At 46.0% G+C, this 18952-nt stretch overlaps 2 protein-coding genes across 6 annotated transcripts; both read right to left on the bottom strand.

Moving 5' to 3' along the window:
• Nucleotides 1–1975: 1975 nt before the first annotated feature.
• Nucleotides 1976–18273, bottom strand: rad54b (RAD54 homolog B). Of its 4 annotated transcripts, none has more exons than XR_009795060.1 (18): nucleotides 18153–18273; nucleotides 16721–16884; nucleotides 16402–16588; nucleotides 10918–11112; nucleotides 10337–10621; nucleotides 10082–10244; nucleotides 9257–9482; nucleotides 8217–8303; nucleotides 8031–8151; nucleotides 7813–7952; nucleotides 6762–7052; nucleotides 6513–6676; nucleotides 5191–5452; nucleotides 5058–5124; nucleotides 4594–4791; nucleotides 3978–4528; nucleotides 3606–3881; nucleotides 1976–2096 (listed from the first exon to the last, which is right to left on the bottom strand). XR_009795060.1 is itself a non-coding variant. In XM_061820299.1 (17 exons), the coding sequence occupies exons 2-17, from the start codon at nucleotides 18065–18067 to the stop codon at nucleotides 4305–4307; spliced, it is 2823 nt and encodes a 940-aa protein (XP_061676283.1). In that variant the 5' UTR covers nucleotides 18068–18069; nucleotides 18149–18254; the 3' UTR covers nucleotides 3954–4304. The 4 variants fall into 4 exon arrangements, 1 of the variants encoding a protein (XP_061676283.1); XR_009795061.1 differs by having other exon boundaries at nucleotides 18149–18271; XR_009795059.1 differs by lacking the exon at nucleotides 1976–2096 and adding an exon at nucleotides 18019–18069 and having other exon boundaries at nucleotides 2506–3881; nucleotides 18149–18254.
• On the bottom strand, nucleotides 11235–15677 carry LOC133500975 (fibrinogen silencer-binding protein). Of its 2 annotated transcripts, XR_009795062.1 has the most exons (3): nucleotides 13511–15677; nucleotides 11948–13188; nucleotides 11235–11676 (listed from the first exon to the last, which is right to left on the bottom strand). XR_009795062.1 is itself a non-coding variant. In XM_061820301.1 (2 exons), the coding sequence occupies exons 1-2, from the start codon at nucleotides 13915–13917 to the stop codon at nucleotides 12639–12641; spliced, it is 957 nt and encodes a 318-aa protein (XP_061676285.1). In that variant the 5' UTR covers nucleotides 13918–15677; the 3' UTR covers nucleotides 11683–12638. The 2 variants fall into 2 exon arrangements, 1 of the variants encoding a protein (XP_061676285.1); XM_061820301.1 differs by lacking the exon at nucleotides 11235–11676 and having other exon boundaries at nucleotides 11683–13188.
• Nucleotides 18274–18952: the final 679 nt, after the last annotated feature.

The raw sequence follows: 18952 nt of genomic DNA, 5'->3' as shown, positions 1-18952 counted from the left end.
TTCATTTCGATCCATTTTCGCTAAATTGGTCTGAAAATAGAGCAATCCAAAGGTAGAAGTGAACTGCGGCTCCCGGTATTTGTCAAAAATAAGTTCAACACCACCCAATCAAATTCTGTTCAAGGCCTCATAAAGTCTCGGTCCAGCAATGTGTCAAACGTACTTTTGATTATGAATCAATGCGCGCGACAAACAGTGAAAGGTTTAAATGCTCCTCCACAGGATGGCAGAAGGTACAATCGGCCTTTGTATATTCTCCAAACTCCACATTCTTACTTTCCTTTTTGTGCGAGAGGCAGATGACCAATTAGCACATCTGCGGCAAAGGAGAAAAACCTGAAATTTGGATTTGAAATCAAACGTTTGTGATATGCACCTTAGCCTGTTAGCTGATCATTGGTGTCAATAAAAAGACGGTCAGGAAGGTAAACTTAAAGGGAAATTCCGGTGGTTTGGCTCTACAATGTATCCAATAGCTCATGTAATATGTACTGTACCTTGAAAATGTGATGTTAATCCTCTCTCATTTAATGGTTTGGTTTTGAGCAGATTATTGACAATTACGAATATTCAGGGGCGCCGCCATTTTGGCGAGTCACATGACCTACATGCGCGGATGTGACGTGTGAGGTGCCGATGAAATGGGACACCATTATGCCCGGCGCTGATTTCTTGGATTTATCCTCATTTGATGAAGAAATAGCAGTATCGGTTGATCGGGAAGACTGAGGAAAACTTCCATACGGATTTGACCGTAAATAATGTAGAATTTTTGGATGGGTTCTTCCGATGGGAACTGACGCAGAGTGTGACGAGTGAGCTCTGCCGAGCGGCGGGGCCGTGAGCTGGCTCCCCGAGCCCCGGCGAGGGAGCTATTTGGTGCATTGTTGATCCAAACCACCGGAATTTAACTTTAAGTTTTATTCGTTTCGGTTAGCGTCAGTTCTGGTCAAAATAACATACGCGCGTCTAATCATGAGTGAACAGACGGCTTTCAAATTCAGCCTAACATTTGGCGTCTCCACAGCAACATGTAAAAAAAAAAAAAAAAAAATCATTTCCATTTAGGAAAAAAAGGATTTGTAGACCACAGGCCATAAAACAAAAGAGGCACGTCGGTTCAGTGGGCACTTAGGGGCACGGGACGGACATGAAGCGTCATAAATAGAAAAACGTCCAGTACGCCCGCTGAATTTTCAGGTGTGTCTATTTGGGGTGGAAATTTTGTGTTAAAAGTAGTTGTAACCCCCCCAAAAAAATAGAATACCAAATTGTCAGACCGGAGCAAAATCAGTTGAATCGAAACCCTAAGAAAAAGAGTGGCGACACTACGTAGCAAAGTGAGAAGCTGCACAGGCCGAGAGGTTATAAAGAGGGCGAGAAAGGAGGAGCATGAACGTAAGGACGGCACGTTTGCAGCCGTGAAGCGAAGGCCGCCGCCGCCGCCGAAGGACGCGTGCCCTCTTTGTTGGTGGATGGGATCGCACCCGCGGGCCTTCGCGGTGCCACTGAAGTGGCAGGCGATGAAATATCTGGCGGCGCGAGCGCTACGTGCGGCTCCACGCACGTGGCCGTGAGCTCGTGCGGCTTAAACCTCAATGATCCTCTCGGCGATCGTGAATGAAATATAAGACGCGCGACCTCGGCGAGGGTTAATACCGGAGCCTTGGCCGGGCTGCCTCTTCATTCAGAGGGTCCGGGGATGACGGGGAATAAACATCCAATCTGTGTCTCTCATCCAAACAAGCGCACCCCTCCCCCCGCCAGCAGCGGATTCATTCATTCAAATCCATACGGCGAGCCTTTGAGCCGGCCGGCTTAAAAAGGTCGGATTGGCGGCGGATGGTTAAGAGCTTTAGAAAAATTCCATCAGATCCCCCGAGACGCCGTTGGGATCAATTGGACGAGCGGCACGTGTCCGGTACCAACGCTGAAGCGCTGCGACACGAGATGAGCTCAGAAGAAGTTAGCTAACCTGTCTGTTGCGAAGGTCACAGAGGAGCTTGAACGCATCCTGCTGGCTGAGTTGACTTGTGGTGGGGCTGGGGGGCAGGCAGTAGTTGCCAGACAATCGCGGGGGCCACTCGCAGCCAAGCCTACAAACAATTTGGAGTCTCCAATGAACACCACAAACTGCGGGGACAGACGCGTCAAGAACCCGATCATATTGCCACACGCGTGACCATATTCTCCTAAAGACGACGGACGGGCCTGCCGGATGGGGCAGGCCAACACACTTTGAGGAGAGAATTAGCCCAATTTTACATTTTCATTTTTACAAATACGCATCCACAATTACAAAACAATTAGTTACATATACACTAGAAAAGTTGATTTGATTAGCTTTACTTCAGCGATACTGCACAAAAACAATACACTATATGACCAGATTTTCAACTAAAAGTGGACTTTCTAACATTCATCCACAGAAACATCACATCGAAATGAAAAGAGACTTCAAGACCTGATACGGACTGCACAGAACCAAAAGTTTTATAGCTCCCTGAAACATTAACTCGGTGACGTTACAACACCGCGGAGTGACTCGAGTCCATTGGAAGGCAAATCCTTCTCAGTTTCCCCAGATCCTAATTTCATCTTTAATGACGCGCATTTAAGAAATTTGGTTCATCGCAACACTTGAATTTAGCTGACACTGTTTATGTGAGCCAGCGGTGCTGAGGGGGGATTCCCGATTATCAGCAAAGATGAAATGGGCTCGGCAGTGAACCCTGTGGAGGAAAGCGTCAACTGGATCCATTCAATCGGGTTGTTGCAGAACCAGGAGTTGAGAGTATCCACTGAGAACTTGGACTTTCCTATTTGGTAAAATGCCAAATTGAAGATTCAATCCTCGATTAGTATAATAGAGGTACAGTATTACCGGAATATCCTCTTGTTTCTGCAAGAATGTCGTAACCATAGTTATTCAATGGCGCCAATAATAAAAAAATAATAATAAATCAATGGGAAATGTACTCCAATCGCTGACCTGCAGTCCAAAAGGTCATTTTTAAATCACACAAAGACTAAATTCTTTCATAGTTTATAAAGAACAACAAGAAAGAAAGCGCTTGCCGTCATTGGATTGGCACGAGTGGGAACCGAACCCAAACACTTTTGAGCAAGTGGTGGCGGACACCTTAAGACCAGCCACCAGCCAATCTCACAGATCATGACATTAATTCAAATGTGTTTTTTATTCGCCATTATTTTTTTTGGTTGATGGAATGTAAAAACATACTCAAGTTATCGTGGATGACTTTTTTTGTACTAAATTTTACAACTAAGTGTAATAAAGCCACATGAGAAGAGGCACTAGAGTTCGACGAACCAACAACGGGAAGTAACATCTAGCGACACTTGCTGTGTCGCTATTTGGTTGTGGGTCAAGTATTACGAGTTTGATATTTAGATAACAAAGAGATTCAATAATATTTCCATCAACACATCTTCCAATCAAACTGGGATCAAGAGTAATTCCGTGAGTTCAGTTAGCCCCTTTCACGAGAAAAGCCGAACATCCCAGAAACCTACTTATTGCGCAAAGAAAATTGCCCAAGAGTGGCGTAGTGATATAATCAATAAATAAACAATCATGAAACCTTTTATGCAACAGCACAGTTGGACTCGAACTCTGTTCCGAGCAGCACCGGCAAACAAGGTCGTGTGTCCCGCATCACTCCGGCGAGACGCCGCATTGGACCGTCATGTGGAAGGTCGCAGCATGAGAAAGTGTCACCGTGGCAACGGTTATTGTTCTGCCAAAACTGTCAACTCGCGCCGGGCAACTTACGACGAGACCATCCGTAAATTGGTGCTTTGCATAAACCCGGAGCAAAGAGCCCCTCGTGAAGATGAACTGCTGTCGGCCATTTTACCTGAAATGGATGCGACAATGGACATCCAATAATGAGCGTTTTAACGTCACTTTTCTCACAACTTTTTTTTTTTGTTTTCGTGGCCGTTTAACTTACCAGACAAATATTGGGGACATCAGCACGATCTGAGAGCCCGTTAAACGAGGAATAACGCCAGCCATCCTGTTTCTTCACTTCAATTTAAAATCATGTCTTTTCAATTTTTTTCATTTTTATTTAGATGCACCATACCCGTGATGTATGATGAATGTGGTTCTACACAAGTGGAAAACTATAACCCCAATAATGCTGCTAAACTGGTAGCTAACAATTTGAATTAAAACGGCAGCGTTATCTTAATTAAGTGCTGGACATTTCGGAGAGTTCACGTTTCCCTGAGCAAAAAAAAAAAAAGGATTTTTCCTCGGTAGCAAACGGTGGTGGTTACTGTCCCAGGTGAGAGATGGTGGTCTGAAAGGCAAAGGTGACGTGACCTCGGGCGTGATCGAGGTAAGGGTCCGAAAAGGTGGCGGCTTCCCCGGAGAAATGTCTCCACTGCATCAACTCGGACATGCTGAGGTGCTTCTGGGCCGACCCGCCGCGGTCGCGGCCGAGGCGGCATGGCCGACTTTCACGAGGCTCCTCCTCTTCCTCTTCTGCTTTCACATCTGAGCAGAAAGTTCCCCAAAAAAGTTGAGGGTGTGAATTTTTAAGAGATGAAGAGCAGGCCTACCGTTGAGCGAGCCGTCCATGTCGCAGCCGCAGTTGAGCAGGTCGTGAGTGAGCGAGGGCGTGTCCGTTAGGCTGAAGAGATCTCGCAGCTCGTTGCTGGAGAAGCTGGCGTGCTCGGAGCCTTTGCCCAGGTCCACCACTGTGCCGGAAAGACCCTGTTTGGACACCTGCCGCTGGAAGATGCGCTCCTCGATCGTGCCTACGAGGGTCACACAAAGCTTCCAATCAGTTCCTGACATTCTGGTCTTGTTCTTCATTTTCCAAGACCTTCGAAGCTTGGGATCCTAGCAGCATCCACATGACTACTTTACATGGATTTTGGAACTGATTTGATTCTCCCCGTGGTCTTCAATTCTGAACCAGAATTTATTGGAGAATGAAAAAACATGTAGAGGGTGCAAAGAAGATGGAGGAATACAATGCCTGCAAAGGGACCTGCAAGTCCAAAAAGAGGACCATTTGTACCTGCGGTGAGGAGACGGTAGGTGTGCACGGTTTTCTTCTGTCCGTCTCGCCACACTCGAGCCATAGCCTGCACAAAACAAAGTAGGAAAACTTCTCATGTGGTAAACAAAATCGATAATCTTTTCTCAATTACCTGAATGTCAGTGGCAGGGTTCCAGTCGAGGTCATAGAGCACCAGGTGGGAAGCCCCCACCAGGTTCAGCCCTACGCCGCCAGCTTTGGAGCTGAGAAGAAACAAGAAAGCGGGAGAATGAGGGCCGTTGAAGCCGTCGACCAGCCGCTGCCTCTGGCCGGTGGGCGTTTGTCCGTCGAGCCGACAGAACGTGTAGCCCGAGTGAGCGCAAATCGTCTGCAGCATGTCCAGCGTCTGAGTGTAGTTGGACACCACAACCGCCCTGGAGGACACACAATTAAGGCCCGACTGATTTAAGAAGGTCTGGATGGCAAAAATAGACCTTTTTTTGGTTGTTTTAAAGACAATTGAAATTCAAAACAAACAAACAAACTACTACTGTATGTTGTAAAGTTCAACAATGAACAACAAAGTACAGTGAAACTTCCAAATGTTCTGCCCTCAAATCATCTCTTTATTGTTATTATACAGTGATGCCTCGGTTCTCGACCACAATTCGTTCCAGAATACGCTTCGGGAAGTGATTTGTTCGAAAACCGAATCGATGTTTCCCATTACGATGAATGGAAAAAGAAATAATGCGTTCCAAGCCTTAAAACATTGGGCTTTTTAAAGCATTTTTTAACTTTTCTTGACAATAAACTGCATCGTAAAAATACATGTATAGTTTAAATACTTTATACAATAAAATAAATTAAGAAATATATTTATTTTTTTGCTTAAAATGTATGCTTTAGTAGTAGATCACGATAGGGTGGGAGTGCATTGCCGTATCTGTAGCGACTCGGCCCCCAGCCTTGTAAACTTTTTTTTATTAACAAAAGTGCAGAATAAGCAAATTGCCTTCTTTGGAGCCCTTATTGGGGGTAAATACGGTCGTCCTCGATAAGAAAAAGAAAGAAAGAAGAAAAAACAACAGTCACTACCAGGACAAGTCTGTGTACAGAGGCTGCGTTATACACAATTTCCGTTTTGTTTTGTTTTTCCGGGGCGCGTTGAAATTGACAATAACAAAGCGCGTTGTGGGTGGGTCAGCTGCTTGCGCCGCACGCATTACATTAGTTCCAGGCTTTTTCAGCGACGTGGGAATTGAAAACAAAGCGCGCCGTAGTCCAGCAAAATGTTATTTCCGGGTTTATTCGGGGGCGTTCAGGTACAGATTTTTGTTCGAAAACAGAAGCCAAAAAAAAAAAAAAACCCCTCAAAATTTTCCATCGAAAACCGATTTGTTCAAAAAGGCGGTGGTTGGAGAACTGAGGCTTTAGTGTAATTGCAATTGGTCAACAAGAAAAAGGCAAAGACTTGACAAAACCAAAGTGTACCTGTCTGACGGGTTGAGCTGTCTGATGGTCTTCAGGAGGTCCAACAGAACCAAAAGTTTCCCCGAGTCAGCAGGGTTAAAGCTATCTGAAGAGTAGATTTCTGAGAAAAACTGCGCTAGGCCTTCGTATAATGAGCTCTCGTCTGATTCACGTTTCATTTTGTCCTGAAAGCACATCGCCACGCAGACGAACGCTTGACCGATTGATTGCATCAAATTTTTAGTCCAAGACAAACAGTCTCAGTCTCACCAGGACGGCGGTGCGAAGCAGAGCCGGGTGGTTGCACAGCTTTTTCAGGGCCGTGATGCAGGCCAAGTGGGTTTGGTCTTGCACGGAGCCCTGGAGGCAGGCCCGGAACATTCTGTGGCTCACAAGATGCGCGTAGATCTCTCGCTGCAGCGGCGAAGGCCTGCAGAACAAGGTCCAGTCGAGGCGCGGCGGCAGGTAGCGGTTGATGATCTCCTGCGTCCTCCTCAGGATGAAGGCGCCGGTAAGTCGGGACAGCTCCGCCGCTCGCTCGTCTCCCAAGGCTCGATCCTCCTATTGGCGGAAATCGATGAAGGGGCATTTAAGTTCGCTTTCGCGTGTCGCAATAACGTGGACTCCTGTGGGAAAGTTGATTTATTGTTACCTTTATTATTCGTATTACCGTCATCATCGGAAATTTAATTCCACGAAACTCATTTTAAATACACAAAAGGAAAGTATTTTATGATCGTGATTAAATGATTATAGCGCACAGCTAATAAAAAGAATCACAATGTGAAGAAATGACATTAGTATGTTAGAAACAATCAAAATGACCCCATTGACGAGTTTGTCTTTTGTGGTTTGTAGACAATTCTATCATACATATTTATATGTATCAAGTAGGGATCCATCGACACCACCCCCCCCCCCCCCACACACACACACACACTAAGTACAAGTACAGAGTAGTGATACTTGATAATGGAAATATACCTTGTAATCGTACCAAAAATGTGATTCATTTTTTGTGTATTTAAATGTTAATGAAAATTCCTCGTGTGTTGTTACATACGTGGCCATTAAAGCTGATTATTATTATTATTAGGAAAAGGTCTTTCATTTAATTTCATGAGAAATGACATCGTTTCATGAGAATATTTTAACACACAAAGGTTGTCATGTCATCAATGACGTCGCAATATTCAATGAATAAAATATCAGGAGAAGGATGTGAGAAGAACGACGATGATGAAACTGACTTTTAAATGTGCAAAAGTACAGAGAGAGATGATGTATTGTGTATCTCGTCGGATCCTCGAGCAAGCGTCACCTCAGAGCAGGAAGGCTGCCTGGAACGAAGGATGGGCCCCTCAAACACCTTCCTGTACGCCGTGGTGGAGCCGAGTATTCCGGGATTAACAAACTCTATGATGGCGTACAACTCCTGCAAGTCATTCTGCACCGGGGTGCCTTGAAAACATGGAAATCAACTCAGTCGGAGAGTGTCAATTTCTCCCAGCCGTCAAGAAAGGAGCGGCGTAAGCGTACCTGTTAGTATGACTCTGCGAGTGCAGCTCAGGCTGCTGAGGGCCGAGGACGTTTTGATGTTGCTGTTTTTTAATCGGTGGCCCTCGTCGCAGATGATAAGACCGAAGTCCACTTTTTGCACCTGACAACAAAATGTTGGCATTCAGGATGTCTTTCCACAAGATTCGCCACGAAAAGTAGACAAACCTGCTCGAGGGAGCGCAGAAGCATCTCGTAGCTGATCACCAGAACATTGTGCAGAGGGGACAACAAGAACTGCTCGATCCGGTGATCCTTGAAAGGACAACAAACAGTTGCACTTTAGACAAAAGGCCTGAGAAGAACACCGTAGTCCGGGTACGTTCTCCCACTGGCCACAATTTTAGGCACACTTGCATAATTTCGTCACGGCACACACAAAACCGCTTTTAAAAACTCTGCCTTTGGTTCTTCGTTTGTTCTGAATGTCATAACCAGGGCGGCGCAGACTGCCGGTGACAAATTCCTGATCCTGATTCTTTAGACCCAATCGAGTAATAAGAACTGAAAACCAGCACCGGATTTTTGAAGTCATTGTTTCTGTCAATTGGCAACCAACTTCCTGGTTCATGTTGCTGACAATTTGATTTTTTGTGTGCACTCTACCAATGTTGAAAATCTATTCTAGAGCTGACTTCAGAACTGGAGTAATATCCTCTGACATCTTTGTTCTGGTCAGAACCCGGGCTGCAGCCTTCTGAATGAGGTGCGGCTGTTTTGATGCTCTTTTTGGGGAGTCCAGTCAGAAGAGCATTACAATAGTCAAGTCTACTTGAGGTAAAAGCTTGGATGGGCTTCTTTCAGTCTGCTTGACACATGCAAGCCTTCACGTTGGGTGAGTTGTGTTCTTCAGATGGTAAAAGGAAGTTTTAGGAATTGATTTCATATGGCTGCTTGAAAGTCAGGTCGGAATCTATTAGAACACCAAGGTTTCGGACTCTTCTTTTCTTTATCGCCAAAAAGAATTATCTCAGTTTTGGTGTGCTTTAGTTGAAGGAAATGTTAGCTATTTATCTTTTTTAAGAAGGTGAAACAACACCTCAATTGAACTGTCGCCTTCTGGAGACTCCTGTTGACATTTATCCAACAGCAAAAACTGAGCCCACGTTTTGCGTGATTTTTGTCTGGTTCTGTGAGAGTTTTCACAAATAAAATACGAACCTTGACTCAATAAATGCTACTTTCATCAACAAAGTCTCTTTCCGTACCTGATCCACAGTGAAAACGTTGATCCTCTCACGGCCGAGCCACTTGTTGAACTCGGCGGCCCAGTTCTGCACCAGGCTGCCAGGAGTGACCACCAGCACACGCTTGGCCAGCGCTTTCCCTCCGTACGGACCCTGCTTGAGCAAGGTCCAGCACAGCGCCACACTCTGGAGGGTCTTCCCCAGGCCCATCTCGTCGGCCAGGATGGCCCCGTAGCGTCCCGCGGCTCTGACATGACAAAAACGCAAGGACGCAGATTACGCCATTGGCCACGAAACCGCTGGTGCTCGAACTGGGCTCCAGAAGGGACGTTAAGGAACCGCATCCTGTAGCTTGGGGGTGTGAAAAATCATTTGAAATATATTTACTCCCATTTTACCTTTGTGAAAATTTTAAGCTCTATTATGATTGCGCACACATAAATCTGACATGCTATTTTTTTATGAACAAAACTGCATGTTAGAGCAATATTGCATTTTTTTTTTTCAATTCACTAGTCAAAATTTCTTCTCTTGTTACTTCCACTTTGACATCATAACCTTATGAATTTATACTTGTGAGATTGAAATTTTTTTGGTTTTATTGTTCATATGAACCTACTTCAATGACATTATAATTTTTTTTCTCAAAAAAATTGAATTTTGGTATTGTAAGCTTGCACATTTTGTTTCAAAAATACATTTTTCATTCCTATAGTTTAAGATAAAGTGCTGTTCAGAGTGTGAGGGGCTGTCGGAAAAAAAAATGTTCCTGGAGCCAAAACGTTTGACAGAGGTCTCACTAATTTGGCCACATTTAAAAAAAAAAAAAATAAAAATAAAAAATACCTCATGCCCATGACGCATTCATAGAGAAAGAGGACGCCTTCTCTCTGATGGGGGCGCAGGTGGGCCGTCAGGTGCGGGTCAACCACAACGTCAACTACCGGAAGCCCTGACTTGTTATTAGACCACTGGTGGTTGGGAGTGGGCCGAGGCATCACCAGCGCACCTGAGAGCAATAGGATCAATTTTCTCAACATTAAAAAAAACTTTATGAATACTGTTTTCAAAGATTGATAAATTCAGATTGAATCTAGTCACCGGCAGCTTGTGGATCATAGCGAGGTCTGCAGGTCTGTTCTTCCCTGGGTCGTGAGCCGAGTTGCTCTCCTCTCCCCGACGGCATCGGAGGGCAGAAAGGTTTGGAGACCAAGCGACGGGAAGGAGGGGGCGCCCTCTTCTGGAGCGGCTCGTCTTCTTGGAAACAACGTCCGGTGGCGAACGATTCTGCGGATATGACTCCCATAACCTCCACCTCCTTGGCGCCGATCATCAGGGTTTCTCCTTCAGCGAGAGAGGCCAGCGCTGACGTTTTGTAGCCACTCCCTACGTGGACAAACATTGCCGTCATATGAATGCATTTTCGATAACAGTGGATCCAAACCACTGTCGGAAAGGGGAAAACTTTACTTTGGACAATTCATGAATATCTGTTTGTCTATCTTTGCCAGCGACAAATTGAGATGTGGTGGAACGAATAAGGGAGGGGGGGGGCGAAACCAAGGGCTGTCATTCATTTTTCTGAATTGTGTTTTTTTTTTCCTAACCACTCAAATTCTTTTGTGATTAAGGTCGAAATACAGTAAACAACCTCAATGTGATCCTGGTTTACAACCACTCACCCTGTCCAATGTCCTTGCCCTCCATATCCTTGAGGGTGGCCGTGCGGCCCCTCGTCACCAGCACAGCGTCCCCCTCCCAGCGCTTGTGTTTCTTCTTGCTAGCCTTACACCACATAACACTGAAGTACCGCACCGCGTCCTGGCTCAGGTCTGTATTTTGGGCCGGATTTGAACCCGCGCACGTCTGAGGGAGGCCTGTGGAAACAAATGCAAAACACACGATGACGTGATGAGAGACACCCAGGTACGGCCCACCAGAAGATGGCGCTGTTGCACAGGTTGTGCACATTCAGGTCCGATAGACGTGTGCTTCCCTGCCAGCATGTGAATAAAAAATTAATTCAAATAGATATATGTAAAATACAGACGTTCAAAAATGCAGTTCAAATGGAGGTGTGATTACAAAAAAGAAAATCCAAATCCAGCATAGTGACCCTTTTAATAGAAAAGATGAAAAAAAATGTAAAAAAAAAAAAAAAAAATTAACACCCATCAGTCATTTGACTCATTTCCAGAAAAGACAATAGTATATTTCATTGACTTGACAACAATTACAGCCCCAACATTGCAGTTCTCTTCTTCCAACTGGCAATCGATCTCATTTCAGTCATTTTTAGCAACACTGAACAGGAAGTGACGACATACAGGTGACCCTCCAAAGTTGAACGCCCTGAAAACCATCATGTCAGACTTCAGCTCATCTTTTTTGCTTTTCCTCTGATTTGGTGGTTTGCGATGCCTCCGCAGTAGTACCACAGACTGCAAAGAGGAAGGGTAAGAACCAAAAAACAGAAATAACAAAGCCCGCAATCCCAAAAATGGCTTGGCGGCCGTGCTGGTGTGAACAGGTGAGAAGTTGTACACCATAATTTTGTTGTACTGTACTTTATTGTAGTGTTAGATGTTGGCATGGGAGTTGAGAATGTTAAAAAAATACCTGTCAATCTTAAACTTCAAATATAACTAACCTCAATGGGGACATTTTTTTTTTTTTTTAAATAAAATTCAAACAAATTGGAAGTCAACCTACATTTTTGTGTTTGACTTTAGAGGCTCGACTGGAAACCATTGTGTTGTAAGGCTTTAACATCATTTATCTTCCCCAGCTGCTCGCAAGAAAATGTGCACTTTTTCTTTAAAAAAAAAAAAAAAGTCAGTGAAACACAGATCGTGGCCAAAATATTCAAATTATTGGAATATTCCAAATACCAGAAAAAAAGAGATATTTACGCAGAAACAACAGTCGTTAGCCTTTATCTCTCTCTCTCTCACACACACACACACACACACACTATAGTGCATTCCCTTTTGAAGTTATTACTCTTTTAAAAATATAAATATATTCTGGGAAAAGAGTGTTTGGTGATGCAAGGGTTTTACAACAATGGCAACATGAACACCTCAGCCAGCGTCTGCTGGAGGCACCACGTTGACCCAAATTCGGATCTGACGTCATCACGGCGCGACGCAGTTGAACCCGTCAAAGTGCGGGTGAGGACTTCCAGTACGTCGTGTTCTTTCTCACGGCGCCGTTCGTACGCCTTTCCTGCTTCTGCGTCTTTCTCAGTCTTGTAACACAAAAGTGGCAACTCCTTGGACTGCCGTCTGTCGAGCTCAACCTTTAGGAAGTGTACCACCGCGAGAGGACGCCAACTGGCGGCATTCTCCTGGCTCCTGGGGGCGGCCCTGTGATGTCCGTTTGCAAGGCACATTCGTCCTGGCTAAAGAGGGACGGGCAGGCCGTGTCGGAGTCGGGCCACCTTCAGCTTCTCCACTTTGATCTTGGCCCTTAAAAGTTCCTCCTCCAGCTGCTGCTTCCTCTTGAGCCCCTCCCTCTTCTCCTCCAGGTACAACGCCACCTTCCTGTGATTGGCCAGCACCAACTCGTGCTCCTCCTTGGCCAGGTGCAGAGGGCGGAAGCGCTCGTGCTCGCGGTGAGGGTAGATGTCGTTGGGGTAGAAGTCGTGGCGTAAAGACAGCGGCGAGGCCGAGAGGGGGACGTTGACGGACGAGGGGGCGGGTGAAGAGGATGAGTGGAAATCTTGGACGCTGCCCGCGTCCCGTTCCCCCGCCCGCTCCCGCCCCGCCTCCGGCTCCGCATGCGCGGAGGGGACTGGGAGATCTGGAGGCGGTTTTACGTCATCTAGGGTGTCCAGATGGACCACCTCGTGGGGAACGGCGGGGACGGGTGCAGAGTAGCCCTGAGGGCCGACCAGACAGGAGCTGCTGCCGGGATGCTCGACGGGACAATTGTGCCTCGTGTATATTAATCTGAGAACGGACACAAGATCGAGGTGAGTGAACGAAAAAAAAACGTGGCTCACCGAAGCACGAAAAGAACCCCCGGCAAATGAGTCTCCCTGGACGCCTTGAGGATTTTCTCATGCATTCCGACATCAACGGATGAAAACGCATTTTGAGTGTAGCTGCTCAACAGAGTCGCAAATGCGGCTGCATTTCTAAAGCTTATTTGAACACGGAGGTAAAAGATGCAGACCGCTTTTCCGTGTAGCCTGCACGCTGTGATTTTCTAAAAAAAAAAAAAAAAAAAAAAGGGATATTGGACAAATAAAAACGGCGAGTCAGCGCGTACCTGCGCAGGGCCAGGTCCTTGTCGTGGACGGGCACATGTTGAAAGAGGTGAGGGATCATCTCCATGATTCTCCTGGTTGGCTCAGAAATGCTGGCTCTGTACTCGGGCTGGGCGTGCCTTCGTTGCATCACTTCCTGTTTGGCTGACTCCTTCAGCCTCTTGTAGAGGGTCCTGAGGCCCTGGGCCGTGCGGTGGGGCCTGTCGCCCCCCAGGCCGTTGTACCGCTCCGCCACGGCGTCCCAGCACTTGTTCTTATCCACGATGACGGCGTGCTTGTTGGTGTGCTCCTCCAGGATGCGCACGTGAGGCCGGACGAGCTTCAACAGGTCCAGCTTCTCGGACAGCGTGAAATTGGACGAGCGGGCTTTCCCCACCATGCTGGAGAGGAAGACCGAGCCGGATGCCATCTTAAAGCTCCGGTCGGGCCTTCGGCTGTTGCCGGCCCACACCTGTCTTTTCCCGTCCTGTTACGGGACTCTCTTCCTCCTTCTCCCAGATATCATGTTAAAAGCAGTTCAAGTGCTCGCCATCCCTTTTTTCCTCCTCTTCCCATTCCAAATGATCCGTCATTGAGCGGTGGAAATCCCACCGCCGCTTGGTTCCCCCCCTCTGCTTCCTTGCACAACAAAATCAGGCTGCTGCCGAGCACAATAAGAATCAGGCTTAACTAGGCCAGCCTCGCTTAGGCCCCCGCCTACCTCCCGGGGTTCTGGATGAATTCCTGTAAGCTTAGACTGACGTAGCTAAGCCTCTTAAACCCGGGCCGACCTACTTGCGGCCAGGCCTCTCTAAACCCCGGACCCAGCACAGCGAGGCCGCAGCAGCCTCAAAGTAAAAAAAAAAACAAGAAAAAAAAAAAACACAACAGTAAACAATGACACACACACACACACACACACACACGGGTGGGGAAAAAAATATCTGCGGATATCAGTTTATATTAGGTCAGCTGACTAATTTGCTGGAAGGAGTGTGCGACGCGCGTTTAAGGAACTCAACCCCGAGGGGAGCTTACGGGAACGCGCTGCGCATGCGCGTGGAGGGGGGGGGGGGGGCTCCGTTGCGATGCTACATGCTAATAAAACCTCCGCTATTTGTTTACAACTATTTGTCGGCCAACTCTCCGAATGAGCCCTCTGTGCCGAAAGCAGAGACGCTGGCTATGCTCGCCGGGCAGGCCCCCCGTTTCTGTGCTCGTCCCGGCGCAAAAAACGGTCCTAATTCACCCTCGCAGCCGGGTTTAGAAGCACCGCCCATCGCACGCGCTCGTCTAGTTACGAGCGATCCTCGGGCTTCGTGTCCGCTAATAACAAGCATGGAGTTCAAATAGGCTGCAGTTGTTTCGCTAAGGGAGTTTATTTTCAACTAAAGGTCCATTTTAGATCGGAACTGCCGGTCTTTGTTGACAATTGAAGGCGCGTGCTTTTGTAACTCCCAGTGGCCACCAGAGGGCGACACCGTGCCTATTCATCCAGCCGTTATCCGGGTCGCTTCGCGTCAACGAGGGTCGCGGGAGTGCTGGAGCCCATCCCAGCAATCTTCAGGCAGGAGGTGGCGTTCTCACAGAATTTGTTTCCCATTTAAACTCATTCCTGACCAAGTCCATCCCGTTACTCCCCAGAACAGGGGTCAGGAACCTGTGGCTCGCGAGCCACACCTGGGTCTTTTGATGCTCCCGTGTGGCCCGCAGAGCCCTCATAACGACATACTGTCATGCATGCAACGCAAATGAGACATAGACAGTTTGTCCTAGTGGGCTTGCCGTAGTCTGCATGGAAGTCAATGCGGTAGGTGAAAAAGGTCAAACGCCAATCTGTTGGAGCGACTAATTATGGAACCAAAGTTCGCTCAAAGAAAAAAAATATGAGGAGTACCGAAGGTTTTAACAAGAATGGACAGCCTTTGTGGAGAGAGACGGTTCTCTTGTGTCTCTAAATTCACAGACGGGGTGTATGCCAAATCATTTCGTACTCGATGTTGCCAATAAACATTTTGGCAACTTTGCATCAAGACAAGATAATCAAAACGAATAAAAGACACGCCTTTGTCGACAAGAAGTGTTCACCATCGTACCGGCATGATGGCAAAGGAAGTTGAATTACGTTCATAATTCACACATGGAAGTCTCAACACCTGCATGAAGCTAAATCTAACGTTAGGAAAACCGGGCAGCACCAAAAGTCGCATTAATGGTAAGAAGTACTTTTGTCATCATTGGTTCGCAACAGCGTAACAATGTTATTTAAAATCATTCAGAGACTTATTGTACTCTAAAAGTGTTTGGCTAACACAAATGCTCAAATAAATATGTATTTCCTTTTTTTTTTAAATATTGTATTGTTCTTTGGATATTACATTTTAAAATATTTGGCATTTATGTCTCTCTCAGTCGAAAAGGTTCCCGACCTGTGCGCCAGAACCATCTCTGGCCTTCTTCCAAACCATAACATGGCTATTACATTGACCCGCAAACAAATATTTACCATTATTATGACAGCTGGAGGTTTCTCAAATACACTGTAAGCGTAAGAACATGCTGTTATGTGTGGGGCTTTTTTTTAAAAAATGGTTAAGATTTTAAAATTCCATATGCACCCAGACTTAAAGCAACCAAAATATTAGACAATGTCGGTATGACGTTCTGAAGGTGTCCCTAAGTGACACCTGACAATGTGTCGCAGCGAGGACTGCGGTAACAGTCAAAAACTTGAATAAATAATTACTGTATTCACTTTTAGATCTTGTTGTTTGATTTACTTTAAATCCTTTGTGAGATGACAGTTTAAAAAGGCAAATCGTGGTGACTGTGCTCGGCAAAAACACTTTTTGAAACCTTGCGAGACCAAAGGAAAAAAAAAAAAAAAATGGAAGAAATTGGCCGCGGTCCTTACCTGCCACTCTGTTTTCTCGCGGTGTTGGGAGCTCTCGGCAGGCAGCGCTCGGTTGTTCCGGCACAGCAACATTCTCCTTACTTTCTGTTGCACTGAGCACTCGGGCCAGAACCTTGGACAAAGCTGGCGCCGGCTGGCCCGCGTATCCCCTTTTGTCGGGACATGGAGCCGCGAGACTTCTTTGGACCTGCAAGTGTGTCAGATCGAAGACATTTTCTCTTTGCATTTTTTTTTTTTGGAATGATACATCATTTGTCGCAAGTTATTTTTGCGGAACCCCAACTTCTGTCCCACGACTCCATTTTGGTTTATAGCTTACCTTATTCAAGGCATTGTCTGGTGCAAGTTTAGCGCAATGGGGCTCGCTTTCGGCACCGGTAAATGCAGAAGCGGGTCCAGGAGGCACAAAACGAGGCTTTTTTGCAGCGTTAGCCCGAAGCCGGCTGGGGGCCGCCGAGCGCCTCATTATAAAGCAACTTCGGTCTGTCAAAACAGAACAGAAAACAAGAAACAGTTACAATAACTACACCACTGGATCTTCTTCTTTTCCTTTCGGCTTGTCCCGATTAGGGGTCGCCACAGCGTGTCATCTTTTCCCATCTTAGCTTATCTCCTGCATCTTCCTCTCTAACCCCAACTGTCCTCGCGTCTTCCCTCACCACATCCATCAACCTTCTTCTTGGTCTTCCTCTCCCCCTTTTGCCTGGCACCTCCATCCTCAAGACTCTCTCGCCTCTGAACATGTCCAAACCATCTTCGTCTGCTCTCTCTAATCTTGTCTCCAAAACATCTAACTTTGGCTGTCCTTCCCTCTTATGAGCTCATTTCCAACCTGGTCACCCCAAGCGAGAACCTCAGCATCTTCATTTCTGTCACCTCCGGTTCTGCTTCCTGTCCACTCCGTCTCTCATCCGTCCATCATGGCCGGCCTCACCACTGTTTTTGTAAACTTTGCCCTTCATCCTATCAGAGACGCTTCTGTCACGTAACACACCAGACACCTTCCGCCAGCTGTTCCAACCTGCTTGGACCAGTTTCTTCACTTCTTTACCACATTCACCACTGCTCTGGATTGTTGACCCTAAATATTTGAAGTCGTCCACCCTCGCCATCTCTCCTCCGTCGCCGCACTCTCCCGCCTCCACCTTTCTCGTTCAAGCACACATATTCTGTTTGACTTTGACTAATCTTCATTCCTCTCCTTTCCAGTGCACATTTCTCCAAGAGATTGTCGAGGCTGTTGCGGAAAATGTTCAGATTTCATTTAACCATTTAGTCGGAAAATGCACATTTAATTCGGGCAAATTATGTATGTATGTCAGTTTTTTTAGGGTCGTAGGAAGAGCAAAAACATGCTCTTCCGTAACCTGGGAGAAGATACAATTGACCAGTTGTCGCTCAAACAACAAATAATAATTTTGGCGTCAACAAAGCAGGCAGATTTCAAACTTAAGTTATTAGATTCGTAAATTCAATTGAGTCGAAGTTGAGACAACCACTACAGTATTTCAGTACTGTCAAAACACCTTTTTGACATTTTGTTAGTGGTGCGCGGTGAGATTTTTCATCATCGGTCAAATATTTGTCCTGGTTAAAGAAAGATGAGGAAACACGGACCTGTACGATAACTGACACTGCTATTCAATGACAAACGAGCGTCGTCCATTGCTGGCAACAACGACAGAGATGAACATTAGGAACATAATAATTAAGTAATGGTTGGGGGGAAAAAAAAAAAAAAACCTACTGGCCTCTAGTTAGTCGACGCCATTGTCTGTTTGGTTAAACTTCACTTTTGCTCTTCTCGTCTTCGCGCGACTGATTTGTTTCTTTTCCGCATTTCTTCCCGCTGGGTGAGTTCTTCAACGTGATTGGTTGAGAATCCAGGAAGTGGGTGTGATGGAATTAAAAAAAAAAAAAGGGGGGGGTGCGTTTGTTTTCACATGTCGAGGTAGGTGATGAGGCGCAGCAAAAGGCAATGAATGACGTTCCCTAATTAGTTAGAGAATTCCAAATGAGTTAAAAAAAAAACAAAACTACTACATTTTATGGCGAAAATATAGATGCCCATATTTTGACTTTACATTCATTTGAAAGTTGAAGGGACAAGTAATAATAAAAAGAATAAAACGGGGGCACAACTGGTTAGAGCACTGACCCTTGTGAGGATAAGTGGCTCAGGTAATGGCTGTATGTATGAATAAAATGGGCAGTTGGTCAGCATGAAGAGCAGCTGTGTAGGAACAACACAAAATGATTTCACTGCACAAACATCACTGGAATTGAAGTTGTTGGTGGAAATTTGCCAATATTTAGTGTCATAAAATATTTCCGTAGTGGGCTAACTTTTCTCCTGAAACTTGCCGTCTTTTGGCTTCCATATGTGCATCAATATCATGCGCAAAATCCTGCACAGCAGCCGATTTCTGAATGTCTTTCAAATGGTCGTCTGTGCGCCCTGTAATGAAAAAAAACAAAAAAAACCACAACAACAACAACAGGAGCATTTCGTTACTTTTTGCACTTAACGTGTTCTCTATTCAGAGGGGCC

Source organism: Syngnathoides biaculeatus, chromosome 5 (assembly GCF_019802595.1).
Source record: "Syngnathoides biaculeatus isolate LvHL_M chromosome 5, ASM1980259v1, whole genome shotgun sequence".
In the NCBI taxonomy this organism is placed as follows: Eukaryota; Metazoa; Chordata; class Actinopteri; order Syngnathiformes; family Syngnathidae; genus Syngnathoides; species Syngnathoides biaculeatus.
Note: the sequence above shows the minus strand (reverse complement) of the source record. Positions and strands in the feature narration are given on the sequence as shown.

Bases quoted from the DNA above. Each gene is read 5' to 3' on its own strand.
- LOC133500975 (XM_061820301.1), bottom strand. From the start codon at position 13,917: ATGGCATCCGGCTCGGTCTTCCTCTCCAGCATGGTGGGGAAAGCCCGC. The intron at 13,189-13,510 runs GTACGCGCTGAC...GTCCGTTCTCAG, and splicing joins AAGGACCTGGCCCTGCGCAG to ATTAATATACACGAGGCACA.
- rad54b (XM_061820299.1), bottom strand. From the start codon at position 18,067: ATGGACGACGCTCGTTTGTCATTGAATAGCAGTGTCAGTTATCGTACA. The intron at 6,677-6,761 runs GTGAGACTGAGA...ATGTGCTTTCAG, and splicing joins TGCTTCGCACCGCCGTCCTG to GACAAAATGAAACGTGAATC. The intron at 4,792-5,057 runs GTACAAATGGTC...TGACCCTCGTAG, and splicing joins CTACCGTCTCCTCACCGCAG to GCACGATCGAGGAGCGCATC.